Source organism: Bufo gargarizans, chromosome 3 (assembly GCF_014858855.1).
Source record: "Bufo gargarizans isolate SCDJY-AF-19 chromosome 3, ASM1485885v1, whole genome shotgun sequence".
NCBI classification, from domain to species: Eukaryota; Metazoa; Chordata; class Amphibia; order Anura; family Bufonidae; genus Bufo; species Bufo gargarizans.
The window spans coordinates 560993313-561011372 of NC_058082.1; the positions used below are offsets into that span (position 1 = coordinate 560993313).

At 44.3% G+C, this 18060-nt stretch overlaps 1 protein-coding gene across 2 annotated transcripts in view; it reads right to left on the reverse strand.

The window, feature by feature from the left end:
• Positions 1-2320: 2320 nt before the first annotated feature.
• LOC122933152 (cell surface glycoprotein CD200 receptor 2-like) overlaps positions 2321-18060 on the reverse strand; it is a 38475-nt gene continuing 22735 nt past the window's right edge. Inside the window, exons 4-5 of one of the 2 annotated variants that reach the window (XM_044287968.1) lie at positions 4736-4822; positions 2321-2430 (exon numbers count right to left, since the gene is read on the reverse strand). In XM_044287968.1, the coding sequence (XP_044143903.1) occupies positions 2399-2430; positions 4736-4822 (119 nt within the window). In that variant the 3' untranslated portion in view covers positions 2321-2398. The remainder of the gene's footprint in view (positions 2431-4735; positions 4823-18060) is intronic. The other variant, XM_044287970.1, reaches the window with a different exon arrangement.

The following is an 18060-nucleotide window of genomic DNA, read 5'->3' on the forward strand; positions in this document are numbered from 1 at the left end:
AATCATATGGCGTTCCCCTCCTTCTATGTCCTCCCGTTTGGCCAAACAGTAGTTTACGACCAAATATGGGGTGTTTCTGCAAACTACAGAATCAGGGCAACCCATATTGACTTTTGTTTGGCAGTTAACCCTTGCTTTGTTCCTGGAAAAAATTAATTATATTGAAAAAAATTCGAAAAAATCGAAATTGTTACATTTTATGTCCATTTGCCATGAAGTCTTGTGGAAGACCTAAAGGGTTAACAAAGTTTGTAAAATCAGTTTTGAATACCTTGAGGGGTGTAGTTTCTAAAACAGGGTCATTTTTGGATGGTTTCTATTACGTAAGCCTCTCAAAGTGACTTCAGACCTGAACTGGTCCATAAAAAGAGGGATTTGGAAAATTTCAGAAAAATTTCAAAATTTGCTTCTAAACTTCTAAGCTATGTAACATCCCCAAAAAGTAAAATATCATTCCCAAAATGATACAAACATGAAGTAGACATATGGGGAATGTATGTATTACAGAAGTAGAGAAACTGAAACTTTGAAATTTGCAGATTTTTCCAAATATTTGGTAAATTTGGTATTTTTTTTATGCAAAAAAATTTACTTTTTTGCCCCAATTTTAGCAGTGTCATGAAGTACAATATGTGATGAAAAAACAATCTCAGAACGCCCTGGGTAAGTAAATGCGTTTAAATGTTATCAGCACTTAAAGTGACACTGGTCAGATTTGCAAAAAATGGCCAAGTCCAGAAGGTGAAATAGGGCTGTGTCCTTAAGGGGTTAAATAATTTGTCCCAAATTTGCGCTTTACTCATTTGTCCCACATTTGCGCTTTAATAATTTGTCCCACATTTGCACTTCAATACATTGTCCCACATTTGCTCTTTAATAATTTTTCACACATTTGCGCTTCAATAAGTTGTCCGATATTTGCGCTTCAATAACTTTTCCCAAATTTCCGCTCGATACATAAAAAATTGAATCCATTGATCTCCCTTGGATCTGGTCTCTCTTTCTCACGCTCCCTCTCCGGGGTGGAACCCTGATTCGCCGATAACCGTGATCAACATGGTAGGCTCAGAAAAGAACATCGAAAGTTGATAGAGAAGATATCCAAATGGATGGTGGACGTCACAGGGACCTGCGATCAGGCAGAAGTTATCTAGAGTCAACAAAGCGGCAGCAGGGCCTCTCCTGGCTAACGTTTCCAAATCAAAAATACCCTAGTGACATTCCCTATAATTTTTTGTTAATCATTCCAATAACAGGGCATCTTAAGAGTACTGTATTGTTATTTATCGTCACTACCTCCCCGAGTCGGGAGTGGGTAATTGCCGCGCGCCCCCTCCTTTCCTTCAATTTTTCCGTTTTAACAGCTTTTCCCACATTTTCTCTCGATCACAATTAAATTTCATGCATTGATCTCCCTTGGATGTGGTCTCTCTTTCTCACGCTCCCTCTCCGGGGTGGAACCCTGATTCGCCACTAACCGTGATCAACATGGTAGGCGCAGAAAAGAACATCGAAAGTTGATAGAGTAGATATCCTATTGTATCCTGAATATCACGGGGACGTGCGACATGGTGGGGCAGCATGTTAGCAAAAGCCTACACGAACTGATTGATGGTTCTGCCCCCTGCAACTTCTGGATCTCCAAATTGGGCACATGGCCTGAGCTTGCCCTTTACGCCTTGCAGGTGCTGGCCTGCCCTGCAGCCAGTTTATTGTCTGAACGTGTGTTTAGCACGACTGGAGGAGGTTATCACAGGTTATATTTCCTAATGTTTTGGGGTGTACCCGAATTTAAAAAAAGATAAATAAATTTAAAACAAAAAAGCAGTGTAGGCTACCTCCTCCTCCACCGCCGCTTCCACCTACACCACCACATCCACTGCCTCCTCAACCTCCTACTCCATATGGACCTCGTCCTCCTAGATCAAGATGATTAGTTTTAATTTTTACATATTTTACGTTATTTGAAGTCATTTCCCTATTTGTTTGTAGAGCACTTGCCATACTCTTAACCACATTTTGCTGGCATTTGCAGCCCTCTAGCCCTTTCCGTGACATTTTTAGAGCCATTTTAGTGCTCGAAAGTTCGGGTCCCCATTGACTTCAATGGGGTTCAGGTTCCGGGTCAAGTTCGGGTCCCGAACTCAAACTTTTTTGTAGAGTTCGGCCGAACCCGTCGAACCCGAACATCCAGGTGTCCGCTCAACTCTATTACTGACCAATGATAAGGCATTGAATGACCAAACCCTCATAAAACTTTATAGATCTTTACTGAAGAAAAATACAAAAAGTTACTGAAAAAAACTTGAAAGAAGAATCAGACAAAAGCACATAATCTACATCCGAGGTAATCTAATCCCTTGACACCTGGTCATTCCATATTCCTTCTCTTCAGGCTTCAATACTTTCTTTTCCAGGAAAATTTTCTTTCTTAAAGATGAAGAAGACATCAGTCAATCATTGTTATACTTAACAAGTGATTATAGAACACAGAGGTGAAAATATTCTTGATTTTTACGATATATTAGACATGGAGGTAAAGCGCGGTGCATAGTAGAAAAATACATAAAAGCAGCAAAAGAAACCATTAAGAGAAAGAAAGTGCCTGATAAATATACTCAGGATGATCTGCAAGTCATTATACTGTAGGGAGGCTGGGACATAACAAATAGGGTTGCCCTCAAGCCCATATTTACAACCTGAGGCCGGATAGAGCAGCATCTGTTTCAACTGCATCTTCAGGTCGTGGATACAGTTAAATCCGATGATGGAACAGGGAGTCGTCAACTCCCTGCTCCACTATTCACCCTGCGACTGATGGTTTAGTGCAGGCAGCCGCAAGACAGTGATGTCATCACGGCTGGTGTGCTAAACCACTGGACAGACCAGAACATATCCATATTTGGAGATCTGGTCTGTCCAGTGGCTAGGCAAGCTAGTGAGACGATTTTATTGCATCGCACCTGCCTGCACTAAACCATCAGTCGTAGGGTGAATGGTGGAGCAGGGAACTGTTGACTCCCCGCTCCACCATTGTATTCAACCTTATGAGAAAGTGGCTGAGTATTCACTTTGGGGGTACATAATTGAGCATCGTACTTTGTGAGGGCACATACGTATGGGGGCATATGCTGTGTTGGGGGCACATAAGGGGACATTATTTTGCGTGTAGGGCACATATGGAGCCATTACACTCTATGGGGCAAATAATGGGGCATTATATCATGTGAGGGCATTATGCTGTGTGTGGGTACATAAGGGGGCATTTACCGTATGAGGCACATAAGGGGGCATTAGTCTGTGTACGTAAAGGAAAATTATACTTTATGGGGGCATACAGTATAATGTAGAAATGCATAAAACACTGTAAAAATGCATTAAAATTAGTTAAAATAAATTATCAAAACTCAAAGTATGAAGAAATTCCCTTCCTTTCCCAGAAAAAAAACACACCCAATGTAAATTTGGCCCAAAATCTTCTGGCGTCCCTGGGGAGGTAATGGTTGGAAATGGTTGGCAGGAACAGAGCTACTCCACTCTTGGTAGGAGTGGGCTGGTCCTACTTCCTGCCAGGAGGGGAAATTCCAGAGTAGACAGCAAAGGGAGAGGAAGCACGTGTCAGAGCTCATACTCCTAGGACCCCAATTCTCCTGTGAGGCCAACACTCCACAGAGATCATCAAAATTCAGAACACAGCTTACAGAAAGCGTCAGTGTGACAAGACAGCAGAGTGATCGGCAGGATCACAGCTTTACAGACACTGATGCCTATGACGGACTATGGTTCAGACACCCATCATCTAGCTAACATCCAGGCCAGGCTAAAATCAAGCCCGTATCACATTGAACACCTACAGTATATCCACAAGTGCCTGCAAGGGCCATTAAATTGTCACACAGCTAGCCACCGTACCTTCTCATCTGGTGCCAGAAACTACACTTTATACTTCATGCTGCTGGATGTGCTATACATTTTATTCTACACTATGTAAAGAAAGACTTTTATTCTTTTGCTTATGACTTGATTCTTCAAACCAACTTTCCACTGCACCGAATCCCAGTGAGAACACTGTAATACAACATCTCATCAGTGCCAATGCCACACCCATTCTCTGCACCAATCCCTGGTAACTGAAGGGGCCCCAGTGGTTCCTATATACATTAAGAAGATATTACTGATAAAATAGGCACGTGAGACTCTTTTATAAAATTTTAACTAGTTTTCAGGAACTTTATGGTACACATCCCTTTAGAAGAGCATGGCTGAACAGAGCACTGCATCCAACCAGAAAGGATCACTGCTCCCCCCACAGGCAGAACAGAGCACCGCATCCAACCAGAAAGGATCAGTTCCCCACCACCACCACCACAGGCAGAACAGAGCACTGCATCCAATACTGTATACATTTGTAATAATATAATATGCAGTGAGTTAGAACAGTCAATGCAAAGTAAATTTGTAAAATAATGTAAGCTCTATCACCATTATCATTGTTTGTACATTAAAGGGGTATTCCAGGCATAACCAATTATCACCTTTCTACCGTATAAGGGCTAGCTTCTCTGTGTCCCCTGTTTAACTCCATTCAAGGTGTATGGGACTGATGAAGAGAGTCAAGTGATAATTGCTTTTGTCCAGAATGTCCCTGTTTATTGTACTGTAAGCTAATACACAGTAAGATCTGTGGGATGTGCTGCCATTATATTAGTATACTGTACAATAGCTTTGCTGTTACCTGGCGCTTGATTTTTAGGTACAGAAGATGTCCTGCAAGGAGTATGGTGACAATTATGGTGACAATTAGTCTCACGAAGTTTAAAGCCTAGAAGCAAACATAAGAAAGTTACCGATCGAGACATGAACAGTGAGGTCCGCCAGGGGACAGGTATGTGATATGAACAGGTTTTTTAACAGCTTCACTCGGTAAGTAGCTCTAATTCATTTCCAGTTGACTCCACTCTGATTTTTCTTGGCTAGTCTTACAGTCGGTCACTGACTATAGTGGACCGGCTTTAGAAGACAGGCCAGATCTTTTGTTTATTTTTAGAAAAAATAATGAAACAAACGTAGTAGAGTAAACAAACAGGATACCAACGTAACCCGAGGGTAACTTCTGTATGTCAATTACGTGTAGTCACACTAAAGGGTCTCAGTAATTCTTAACATCAGAGAAGAAACACTCTGCAACCATTGCTGGAAGAACTCAAGTTGGTGATGGCAGCGTTATGGTCTGGGGAATATTTTTGAGCATTCTCGAGGCCACTCATCCATGTGGAAGGCACTCTCAACTAATTTGGGTATGACATACTTCTTGCAGATCACGTACACAGATCCATGCTGATTGTCTTCCCTTTGGGGCGGATGGGATCTTCCAGTTAGTGATGGACGAACATCGGCCGGGACAAATTGCGAACGCGATCAAATGTTTGCGAACCGCAAGTTCCCCATTCACTTTGATGGCAGGTGAAGCTGAAAAACCTTCAGGTCATATTTGCAGCCACCAAATACTTACAAGAAGTACACAACATGGACAGTGACATACCACAGGTGGATCAATTGCAAAAATTCCCCCCAAAAATATGTATTTTAATCAGGGGCCATTTTTATGAGTCTTAAAGGTAAATTCTTAGAAATTGAATAGAAAATCCCAGCAGCTCAACCTCTCACCTTAGATGGATAAGGTGCTCACCTAAATGGCTTACCCTCAGGCACAGAATAGAATGTGAATAGTAAATAAAAAGGGGCACACTCAGACTCATATGGGGGCACTAAATCAACAACATTTGTACAATTTATTAAAACATATACATATAAAAGATGGCAAATCCCCTAAAAATGGCGATTATACATAAAATAAAATAAATGGCCCTAACAAAAACAGCACCTATATACCCTGACTGATCATGAACATAGTACGTGTATAAACTGGACTACATTTGGAGTTTGTGCCTATGCAGCTGGCTAGCCATTGATGTTAGTGGATGAATTATTACACGTTTCTCTACAGCGCAAACGGCTATTTACATTATAGCGTATTGGCACATGGGACTCACCATCTGGTGCACTTATTATAGTGCGAAGTTGATATAAATTTTATGCTGGACAGCCAGAGGAGCAGCTGTACACGGGTGCAGGAGACTGAATACTTGCTCCTCAAGTGGTATACAGCCAGTACAGGGTATATAGGTGCTGTTTTTGTTAGGGCCATTTATTTTATTTTATGTATGGTCGCCATTTTTCGGGGATTTGCCATCTTTTATATGTATTTGTTTTAATAAATTGTACAAATTTTGTTGATTTAGCGCCCCCATCTGAGTCTGAGTGTGCCCCTTTTTATTTACTATTCAAATTCTTAGAAATGTGCCCTTCTGGAGCCTAGAAAATTGTTATTTTAGGCTACGGGAGTACAGGCCCCAAAAATTAGGCATTCACCTGACAGAAAACATCAAGTGATTATGTGGCTAGAGGTATATTAGACGGTCATTGGATATGAATTTTACTGCAGGCCAGTACAAATAGATGTCAAATACATATGTTTAAAAGAACAAAAAATATAAAATTGTATTAAAAACATGGCGAAATCCCCCCCTTTGAAAAAAAAACTAATGATAATTGTTGAAATTCGATAACATGTGGTCGTCACAGGTGTTGAATTCCTCCGAGGTCCCAAACATTATGCATTCACCGGACAGCAAAGACCTTTTATGCCACTGTATTTACCTAAGACAGGGAACATTATTTGTTATGGGTGGTGGCGGATATTTGTGGGCTGGCATGAGAAAATTCAATTAAACGTGGCCGTCACAGGTGTTGAATTCCTCTGAGATTTATGCCTCATTCATTTTTTGAAACGTGAGGTAGTCCACACTGTCGTGAGCTAGGCAAGTGTGCTTATCGGTCACGATCCCCTCTGCTGCGCTGAACGTCCTTTTGGACAGGACTCTCGACCAGTAGTGTTGAGCGCGAATATTCGAATCTCAAATTTTAATTGAGAATATCGCCACTTTGAGAATTCGCAAATATTTTGAATATAGTGCTATATATTCGTTTTCACCAATATTCTAATCACGAATTTATTGCAAATTTATTGCAAATTTATCGCGAATATCGTCACTCAGCAACATCCCTAGCAACTAATAGGAAAGTTGCCTATAGGAGCAGTGTTGATCGCGAATTTTCGTATCGCAAATTTTATCGCTAATTTTTTGATTGGCAATTTTCGCAATAGAAAATAATGACGAGATCATGAATTCTCAAATTCACGAATATTTGATTAATATTCGCCCAAATATTCTCAAAATATTGCGAATTCGAATATTGCCCCTGCTGCTCATCACTGTCAACTAGGAGCAAGCCAAAAGTTCCATGGCAAATTGTGCCAGCTCTGGCCACAGGTCAAGCCTGCACACCCAGTGGTCCACATTGGCCGTTAACCCGATGTAGTCTCACACCTGTCGATTTAGGCGTTCCATGAGGCTGGATCCGGAGGGCGGCTGTCGATGGGTTGCCTGCAAGAATGATCTCATCTCCGAAGTGACCAACACATCTTCAAACCGCCCTCTTCATGCATGCACGGTAGGATTGGTACTCGCAACTGTTTCTCTGTGGGTGGAAATTCCTCTGCCAGCGCCCGCAACAGCAGAATGCAGCATCTCTTGCAACAAGGCCTGGAAATGCTGCATTCTGACAGCCCACTGTGATTCTGGTAACATGTCTGCCATTTTGTGTTTGTACTGGAGGTCTAAGTACGTTGCCACCCAGTTCTGGTCCTTTCCCTTTATGCTTTTTATACGGGGGTTCCTCTTCAAACACTGGAGCATGAAGGCCCCCATTTGCACTAAATTGGAAGCGGTGGAGCGGCCTGGCTCCTGCTCATCACCCAGGAGAATGTCGTCCTCGGTCTCCTCCAACACCAGGGATCCCAGAAAAGTTTAAAGCTTGCTCTTCTTGCTCCTCCTCCGCCCCGGAACCATCCTCCTCTGACTCCTCTTCAGACTCCTGCTGACTTGTCTCAGATGGAGTAGCCCCCCGTGGGAATTCATTCAGCATTCCAACTTCCTTATCTTCCAGCTCCTGCTCCTCAACGGCTTGATCAATGACATGACCTAATGCACGCTCCAGAAAGAAGGCGTAAGGTACAATGTCACTGATGGCGCCCTGGCTGCGACTGACCAGTTTGGTGATCTCATCAAATGGCCGCAGAAGTCTGCATGGGTCGTGCATGAGAAGCCACTGGCGCGGTGAAAAAAAAACAATCTCCCAACTACCTGTTCTGCCGCAGAGTTTGTACAGCTAGTCGTTAACGGTACATTTCTGCTGGAGAAGCCTATCAAGCATATACAAGGTGGAGTTCCAGCGCGTCAGGCAGTCACAAATCAGACGTCTGACGGGCAGGTGGTGTCACCGCTGAACATCAGCAAGGCGAGCCATGGCCGTGTAAGATCTTCTAAAATGGCCAGAGATTTTCCTGGCCTGCCGCAAGACGTCCTGGACCCTGGGGTATTTGGCAACAAATCGCTGCACGACTAAGTTCAGGATGTATGCCATGCAATGACGTGTGTCATTTTGCCCCGTTTCAGTGCGGTCAGTATATTTGCACCGTTGTTGCACACCACTTTACCAACTGTCATATTGATCAGGGTTAGGCACTAATCGGCCTGTGACCGCAGAGCTGAAAGCAGTGCAGGACTGGTGTGGCTCTTGGCTTCCAGGCACAACAGCCGCAGCACAGCATGGCAACGTCTCCCCTGGCACGTCGAATAGGTTCTGGGGAGCTTGGGGGGGCGCAGCGGAAGAGGCGGTAGCAGTGGAAAAGGAGGAGTCAGCCAAGGATGGAGTAGGAGGAGGAGAAGAAGAGGCAGGCCTGAATGCAATCCGTGGCGGTAACACTAAATCCACATGGGTGCCACGGGTTACATGCTTGACGGCTGTCAGAAGGTTTACCCAGTGGGCAGTAAAAGTTATGTACCTTCCCTGCCTGTGTTTGCTAGACCATGTGTCTGTGGTCAGATGTATCTTGGGACCTACACTGTGTGCCAGAGATACATTCACTTGCCGCTGAAAGTGGCCAAAAGCCTCAGAGTCCACCAATTTATATGGCAGTAGTTGGCGGGCTAGCAATTCCGACAAGCCTGGGCATTGCCAGTTGGGCGAGAGGATTATCCGGCGTCATCATTTTTTTTACGCTTGAACATTTGGGCCATGGAAGCCTGCCTTGTGCCAGATGAACGCGACTGACGGCACGGTGGAAGGGGGAGTAAAGGACAAATGAGAGGAGAGAGGAGAAGTAGAAGAGGCAGGACGTGGAGCGTCGGGAGTGTGGCTTTGTGGGCTTTGACGATGTTGCTCCCACTGGGCTCGTGATGAGAGGCCAGGTGCCTTCTTAAGGCGGTCGTCCCTAGGTGAGTGTTGGGCTTACCGCAACTTATGCATTGACAGCACAGGCTGCAGATGGCAACACTATTATCAGCAGCTGACAAGTAAAAAAAAGCCCACTCTGCGGAGCCATGTGCCGGCGTCCTGGGAGCACAAGATGAAACCGTGCATGGTGGATGGCTCGCTCCAGAAGATACATTTGCAGTCTGCTTTAAATTATATTATAGGTATATCACACCCCTGCCTCAATCAGATTTTCTGGGGGGCAACTGGTATAGCACACCAGTTGCAATTAGTTGTTCCAATAGCATTTAAATAGCTGCGGTATCGCAGCAGAACCGCACACAACTGCTGCACAAAACAAATGCACTATAATATATTTTCTATGTTAGAAGGTATATTATAAGTATATCGCACCCCTCTGTATCACAACTATCGATAGCACACCTATACCAGTCCTTAAAAGGGCTTTTGTGCCAAACTAAAGTGTTGGGCCGTAGCGGCATGACGTGAGGACGTGCCGCGCTTTCTCCTCCCCCCTCCCTCCTCCCGCCTGCAGGCTGCCGGTGCCTCGGCGCGAGGCTCTCTATGGAAGGCGCACGCATGGAACGGGGATGCCGCTGAATGATCCATATGACCTGGCCGGTGATCCATTGAATCAACCTGGGGGATGCAGGGGAGACAGCGCTTGGAACCTCGGAGGATCGTGACCGCAGGAACAGACCCGTGTACTGAAGTATGGTGAAGTAGCTGGCAACATTGTAACTGTGTAACCCTGTGGGAATGCGGAAGTGACGTATTGGAGCCTATGCAGAGGGCTAAGCATTGCTAAGCTTCGCTGAGAGACAGCTCTGTATGCCGTGGCACTTGGTTGGTCTCCCAGCGCTCTGTTGGAGGGGTGAGGCTGAAGACACAAGAAGGGGAACAAGGCAGTGTGATGATGGGTGTTATCCCCCTTTCCTCTCTGCCGTAACAATTGCCGGGAGAACTTGGGATAATCGGCTGTATACCACAAAATAGGCTGTATACCGCAGTGTTGTGCTGAAAATCGGGGGTGCAGCATATCGCTAAAATTACCCTGCTGACCCGGCACACGGCTGTTTCGGGTGGGCCGGCGAGTGGGTATACACCCGGAATTATATGGAGGTTCGCAAACTGTCCTAAGGTGCCAGGTACTCCTGGCAGGACTGGTGCCCGCTCAGAAAACGGTATTTTGCCCCCCTTAAGTGTCTTGAACAGCAGGCGACCTGGGAGACTACTGACACAATATGTACCGCTGTGCGGCGCACCTGACGGTATAACAGTATAAGTGGCAGGATAATCATATCTTATGACTTGACCCTCGGATCTCCTTTTGTTTATGTCCTCCCTTCTCCTGGAAATTGCCCGTATCTAGCCGCCGGATATCATTCGCTGTTTTGGCAGGAAGAATAAAACAGAATATTTCTTTTTTTCCTCCTCTTTCTTTGGATACAGCCTGGCAAATAGAACTGTGATTATTGGCTGACTTTCTGGATACAGCCTGGCAAATAGAACTGTGATTATTGGCTGACTTTCTGGACTCCATCGAGGGGATATTTTTTTTGGTTTTGTTTTTTTTTCCCTTTATTGTCCATATTTCCGTTTGACGGCGCGGCAGCTATCGGAAATTTTTTCTTTTTTGTCTGCGTGTTTTTTTTTTTTTTTGTGGTTCATGATTGTTTCTTTTCCCCCTTTCTGTGTGTGGGAGGTTGTAATAGGAAGAGGATAGGGAGGAGAGGAGAGGAAAAGATGCCTCCAAAAAATTACAGCAGAAAATCGGTGGGAACCTCCTCACCGAGTGGGGGAAAAGGGAGCAGTACAGTAACTGGCCTAGAAAAATATCTTAAATCCCCCCCAAACCCAAAAAGTAGGAGTGCATTACGGGGGAATAAGGAGGCCCAGAAAGAGGGAGGTGATTCACCTGCTCCAGACGAAGGCCCTGGGGCTGAGAGCAGGATAAGGTACGGAGAAGGGATGGAGGAAAGAATAAATTCAGTTGATAAAAAACTGGGAGAAATTCTAGGGGCGGTACAACAGTCAAATCAAAGTTTAGAGGATCTGACCACTAAGATCGCTTCCGCTCAGGCTGACCTCTCCTTGATTAAGGAAGAGATGAATAAAGTGAGGGAAAAGGTTAAAGAGCTGCAGATATCCTCAGGAGGGATGAGGAGAGATATTGACGGGACAAAAAAAAGAGTAGAAGTTTTAGAAGGTGAAAAGAAAATCCTGCTAGAGAGAGTTACCTCAATAGAGGATAGATCCCGGAGATCAAATATGAGATTAGTGGGATTTCCGGAGGGGGTGGAAGGTGAAGATACAACTGGGTTTATCCAGCAGTGGCTGGAGGATAGTTTTGATAAAAGTACCCTCTCCAAATGGTTTCTAGTTGATAGAGCGCATAGAATCCCGGGAAGACCACCGCTAAAAGGGAGTCCCCCCAGGGCCATTTTAGTTAAAATCTTAAGTTCCAGAGATAGAGACGTAATAATGAGGGCAAAAAGGAAGATGCAGATAATAGAGTACAATGGCCATAATATAGAAATATACCCAGATTACTCCAGAGCAACGCAGGAAAAGAGACGTGAATTTAGAGAAGTAAAGAGGAGGTTAGCAGCCGCCCAGTTACAATATTCCCTGATATACCCAACTAAGTTACGCGTAATATACCATGATCAAGTTAGTTTTTTTGGATCACCAGAGGAGGCCGTTGAATGGATGGATTCCAAGGGAATAGGATCATGAGATGGCCAGCGGAGTGGGTGAGGGGGGTGTGGGGGGGGGGAGAGAAGGGGGCGCAGAGCAAGAGGAGGGGGAAATGTTTCATTTCGCCAACCAGCAGGGGGGGGAGGGAGGGGGTAGGGGTGGGGGGGCAGGAGGAGGGGTTATGGGAGGGATGGTTGTCTTGATAGGATTACTAAGGAAGATAAGAAGGAAAACACAGGTGGAAGGCACACATGAGTAGGATGATAACATGGAATGTTCGAGGTCTGGGGGATAAGGTTAAGAGGGTTATGGTTTTTGATACAATTACTAGACACCTCCCAGCAATTGTGGGACTAACGGAGACACATAACACTAAGGATAAGACATACCTATTAACTCGGAAATGGGCTAAGTTCCAGTATCATTCATGTTTCTCTACCTACTCATGTGGAGTTAGTGTATATATCCACCACAAAGTGGACTACCTCCCACTAGATCAGAAGATCGACGATAGGGGCAGATATGTTTTCCTCCACTGTCAGTGGAATGGGAGACGGTGTGTTCTAGCCTTTGTTTATATACCCCCACCATTTTCACTATGTGTTATTAATAGCTTAGTGGAGTTTGCTGAGTCCCGAGGAAAATGCCCCATACTGGTAATGGGAGACTTTAACTCCGTTATGAATAGCTGCTTAGATAGATACTCTCTGATACCAAATGATAAATATGGGATAAGTCAACCAACACTTCTCAAAAGAATATCACAAGAACTGCGGTTAATAGATGTATGGAGGTACCTGTATGATGATAAGCGAGCGTACTCATGGTTTGGTTATGGGAGAAAAATCATGTCAAGAATAGATATGGCATTAGCTAGCCCAGAACTGGCAGAGCAGATATTGAAAATGAGGTATGAGGCGAATAGTATTTCAGACCACTCCCCAATCTGCCTGACATTTAAAACAATAGTTAAACCAAAGGGTAGAGTGTTCCGGCTAAACCCACATTGGCTAAACCTGATAAATAAAGATGAAAGTATTAGTGACGACATAGCGGAGTACTGGAAAAATAATCTTGGATCTGCACAAATAGGTTATGTATGGGATGCATTTAAAGCATACCTACGGGGCATCCTCGTTGGCAGAATTCAGGGCTTAAAAACTGAATTCGCCAAAAAGGAGAGGGAGCTGGGCGAAAAAATAAAGAAACTAGAGGATAAACTCCAGGCTAATAGTTCACCTGAGACGATGGCGGAGTTAGAAGAGTCTAAAATCTCTCAAAGAAATTATCTGGAGAATAAGGCACAACAAAGAGTGTTTTTTGAGGGGGCCCGATATTTCAGGGAATCTGGGAAACCAGGTAGACTGCTTTCCACTATCGTACAGAATCAGAGGGGGGATGGTAGAATCAAGCGAGCTGAGAGGAGAGACGGGGTGATAACATCCAGCCCTGGAGAAATTGAGCAGGAATTTGTTAAATATTACAGGGACCTCTACTCCTCGGAGGGAGTGGGAGATGGTGGAGACATAAAACTCTTTTTGGAGGGGGCCTCGCTCCCCACTCTCTCCGAGGAGGATAGGGAGTATTTGAATGGTCCAATAGAACAGGAGGAACTACGTGATACCTTGAAATCAATAAAGGGTAACTCTAGCCCCGGGCCGGATGGTCTCCCCTTCGAGATATATAGAAGATACGGGGAGGTTATCCTCCCAGTACTCCTGCGGGTCCTTAAGGAATCTATGGACGGGGGTGAACTTCCGGCCTCCCTGTCAGAGGCTGTAATAACCCTGATAGGGAAAAAGGGGAAAGACGAGAGTAAGGTGGATTCGTATCGCCCCATCTCTCTTCTCAACACGGACTATAAAATATGCGCCAAATTGCTGGCAAACCGCCTAAAAAAAGTGATAGGTAAGATAATACATCCAGATCAATCGGGGTTTATACCGAAACGTCAGGCGCAAATGAATATCCGTCGGGCCCTCCTTAATATCCAGATGGGCGGGGAGGGTGCCCACTCCCTCCTGTCACTGGACGCAGAAAAAGCGTTTGACAGGGTGGAGTGGGCATACCTCTGGAACATAATGCGTGAGCTAAATTTGGGGGACAAATATATTGGCTGGGTGCAACTACTGTACCAACACCCGAAAGTAAGGATTAAAATCAACGGAGAGATATCTGAATCAATGGTGTTGCAAAGGGGAACCAGGCAGGGATGCCCCCTTTCACCATTACTGTTCGCCATCTTTGTCGAACCGTTAGCATGCAAGGTACGATCAGATGATAACATCAGGGGATTTGGGAGTAGGGGCGCCTCAGATAAAATGTGTCTATACGCGGATGATGTCCTGTTTTTCTTGAAAGGGGGGGCGTCGGCGGTCCCATACCTGATGCGAACTGTAAATCAATTTGGTCAAATCTCCGGCTTCAGGGTGAATTGGATGAAATCAGTGTTACTCCCAATTGGCTACGAAACCAGGAGAATGGATATCAATGTTAAAGTATTGAAACCCACAGATGCACTGGAATACCTTGGAATCAAAATTAGTGCGAGGATCCAGGAATATACAGAACTGAATCTTGCCCCTCTGCTTAAAAGGGTTAAAAATAAAATAAGCATTTGGCAAAAAATACTGATAAGACAGGTAGACCGTATAGCTATTATAAAAATGATTTTGTTGCCGCAGGTCCTCTATGTAATATCCTCATGCCCTGTCTGGATAGGTGACCACCATTTCAATGTATTGGAGGGTTTGATAAATGATCTTATATGGGGGAAAAAAAGGGTCAGGCTCAAACAAAAATACTTATGGCTTGATGAAGAAGATGGTGGCTTGTCCGTGCCCTGCTTCAGAGGCTACTATTACGCATCCCAGTTACAATGGTTAATGATAGAGGATGACAGATTACGCCAGTACCTAGTGGGCGAGTTTGTAGGTCTCCAATATAATATTTTTAGTATCTTGGAAGCCAGGATATTAAAGATAAAGGGTAAGAAGTGTCCGATTAGTAATATGATGCACTTGAGATGGGTGAATGTAAAAAAATTATTGGGGATAAATTACTCACTAAAGATTACCCCACTATGGGGGAATATAAACTTAGGCGAGTTTCAGAAGTTAGAGGATTATGTATTTTGGGAAAAAAATGGTATTAAGTTTATTTCACAGATTGAGATAAAAGGAAAGCTTAGGACACTAGAAGAATTAGGACTTAGTATAAAATTAGATACCCTTACACGTTTTAGATATTTTCGGTTAAAACACGCATTTGACAGCACTGAGAATAAATCGTACTTAACCACCAAATATTCAGAATTTGTAGAATTTTGCTGTCTCAATAAGGGGACCAAAATATCAATATCACAGATATATAAAATAATTAAAAGGGGTTTAGGGGGAGTGATAAAGTTTATTAGTGAACAAAAATGGGCACTAGAAGTTGACCCCAACACGCTAGATTGGAGATGTATCTATAAAAGTATAAAAAGAAGCACGGTATCGAGTAATTTCCGACTGATACAGTTCTTTATTGTCCATCGTACCTATATCACCCCATGGGTGTTGAGTAGGATGTATAAAACAAGGGATGCTAGATGCTGGAAGTGCAGGATGGATAACGCGGATTTCACCCACTTGGTCTGGCACTGCCCCCTAATGCAGGATTACTGGTCTCAGGTTTATCGGGAGCTGACCAGATCAACTGGGTGCTCAGTCCCAATGGAGATCGCTACAGCGGTGCTTGGATATATCAGGAAAATAGGTCTCGATATAGAAATAGAAAGGAAATGGGCCAAAGGATTAATGCTGGCGCGAGTAGTAGTGGCTAGGGAGTGGGGGGCGGACACACCACCAAACATCGAAGCATGGAAGAACTTATGTGGGAGGGTATGTAGATATGAATATGTCGGTACCCATAAATAAATGGAGGATGTGGAAGAGAGAATGAAAATCTGTGGTATCCATCAAGACAACCATGGGGGGGGGGGGGGGAAGGGGAGGGGTTATATTGTTTTTCTTTTGTTTCCTCGTTTTGTACATGATATGAGGAAAGAAACAGGACAGGGACATATTCCTGATGTTTAAGGATAAGCGAGTAACAAATGTATGTGTATATACAGGAATTAGCATTGTTTATGCCCTGCTGTATTAGTGTCTAATGTTATGTCTTGTTTCTGAACTTTTTATATATGATGAAGGAAAAAATAAACTAAAAGTATTTAAATATAAAAAAAAAGGGCTTTTGTGGCCCTACTAGCTAGCGTTTGGTGTCCCTAACAGCCTGTCCCTGCTCCACACAGCAACCTCTCCCTACACTGGCAAAACACAGAATGTAAAATGGCGGCCAGATCAGGTTAATTTATAGGGTAAAGGGTACGTCCATGTGCTGAAATGTCTCAATTGGCTGTCCTGTACCACCTGATGGATGTGTCATGGGTCAAAGTTCTGCACAATGGAAAGAATATGGCGCCGGCGGACATCACCATATGTTCGCCTGTTCGGTGAACGTGCAAAGTTCACTGCGAAACGGCCGCCGGGCGAACTGCAAGGCCATATCTACTTCCAGTCACTAAAATGCGAAATGTCACACGCTTAAAATATCTGACATTGGTTGGAAGAGCATGACCAAGACTTCCAAGTACAACCCTGGCCCCCTAATTCCCCAGACTTGGACCCAACTGTGCATTTGTGGGATCACCTCTATCGTCATGTTCTCTCTATGGATCCTCCCCCATGTCCCCTCCAGCAGCTGTGGGATAAACTGTAGACATCATGGCTCCACATACCTGTGACAACCTACCAGGACCTTATTGAGTCACTCCCAGCCTGTCTAGCTGCTGTCTGTGCTGCACACAGTGGTTACTCTGGATATTAGCTGGAGGTCAGAATAATAGGACTCGACTTTATAGTATATGTAGTGGTGTTATCAGGTCACTGTATGGAGGTGTTATCCAGTCACTGTATGGTGGTGTTATCCAGTCACTGTATGGTGGTGTTATCCAGTCACTGTATGGTGGTGTTATCCAGTCACTGTATGGAGGTGTTATCAAATTACTGTATGGTGGTATTATCCAGTCACTGTATGGAGGTGTTATCCAGTCACTGTATGGTGGTGTTATCTAGTCTCTGTATGGAGGTGTTATCCAGTCACTGTATGGTGGTGTTATCCAGTCACTGTATGGTGGTGTTATCCAGTCACTGTATGGTGGTGTTATCCAGTCACTGTATGGTGGTGTTATCCAGTCACTATATGGTGGTGTTATCCAGACACTGTATGGTGGTGTTATCCAGTCACTGTATGGTGGTGTTATCCAGTCACTATATGGTGGTGTTATCCAGACACTGTATGGTGGTGTTATCCAGTCACTGTATGGTGGAATTGTCCAGTCACTGTATGGAGGTGTTATCCAGTCACTATATGGCGGTGTTATACAGTCACTGTATGGTGGTGTTATCCAGTCACTGTATGGAGGTGTTATCCAGTCACTATATGGCGGTGTTATACAGTCACTGTATGGTGGTGTTATCCAGTCACTGTATGGTGGTGTTATCCAGTCACTGTATGGTGGTGTTATCCAGTCACTGTATGGTGGTGTTATCCAGTCACTATATGGTGGTGTTATCCAGACACTGTATGGTGGTGTTATCCAGTCACTGTATGGTGGTGTTATCCAGTCACTATATGGTGGTGTTATCCAGACACTGTATGGTGGTGTTATCCAGTCACTTTATGGCGGTATTTTCCAGTCACTGTATGGTGGTGTTATCCAGTCACTGTCCAATTACTGTATGGCAGTATTTTCCAGTCACTGGTGTTTTCCAGGAGGTGTTATCAGGTCACTGTATGGTGGTGTTATCCAGTCACTATATGGAGGTGTTATTCAGTCACTGTATGGAGGTATTATCCAGTCACTATATGGAGGTGCTATTCAGTCACTGTATGGAGGTATTATCCAGTCACTGT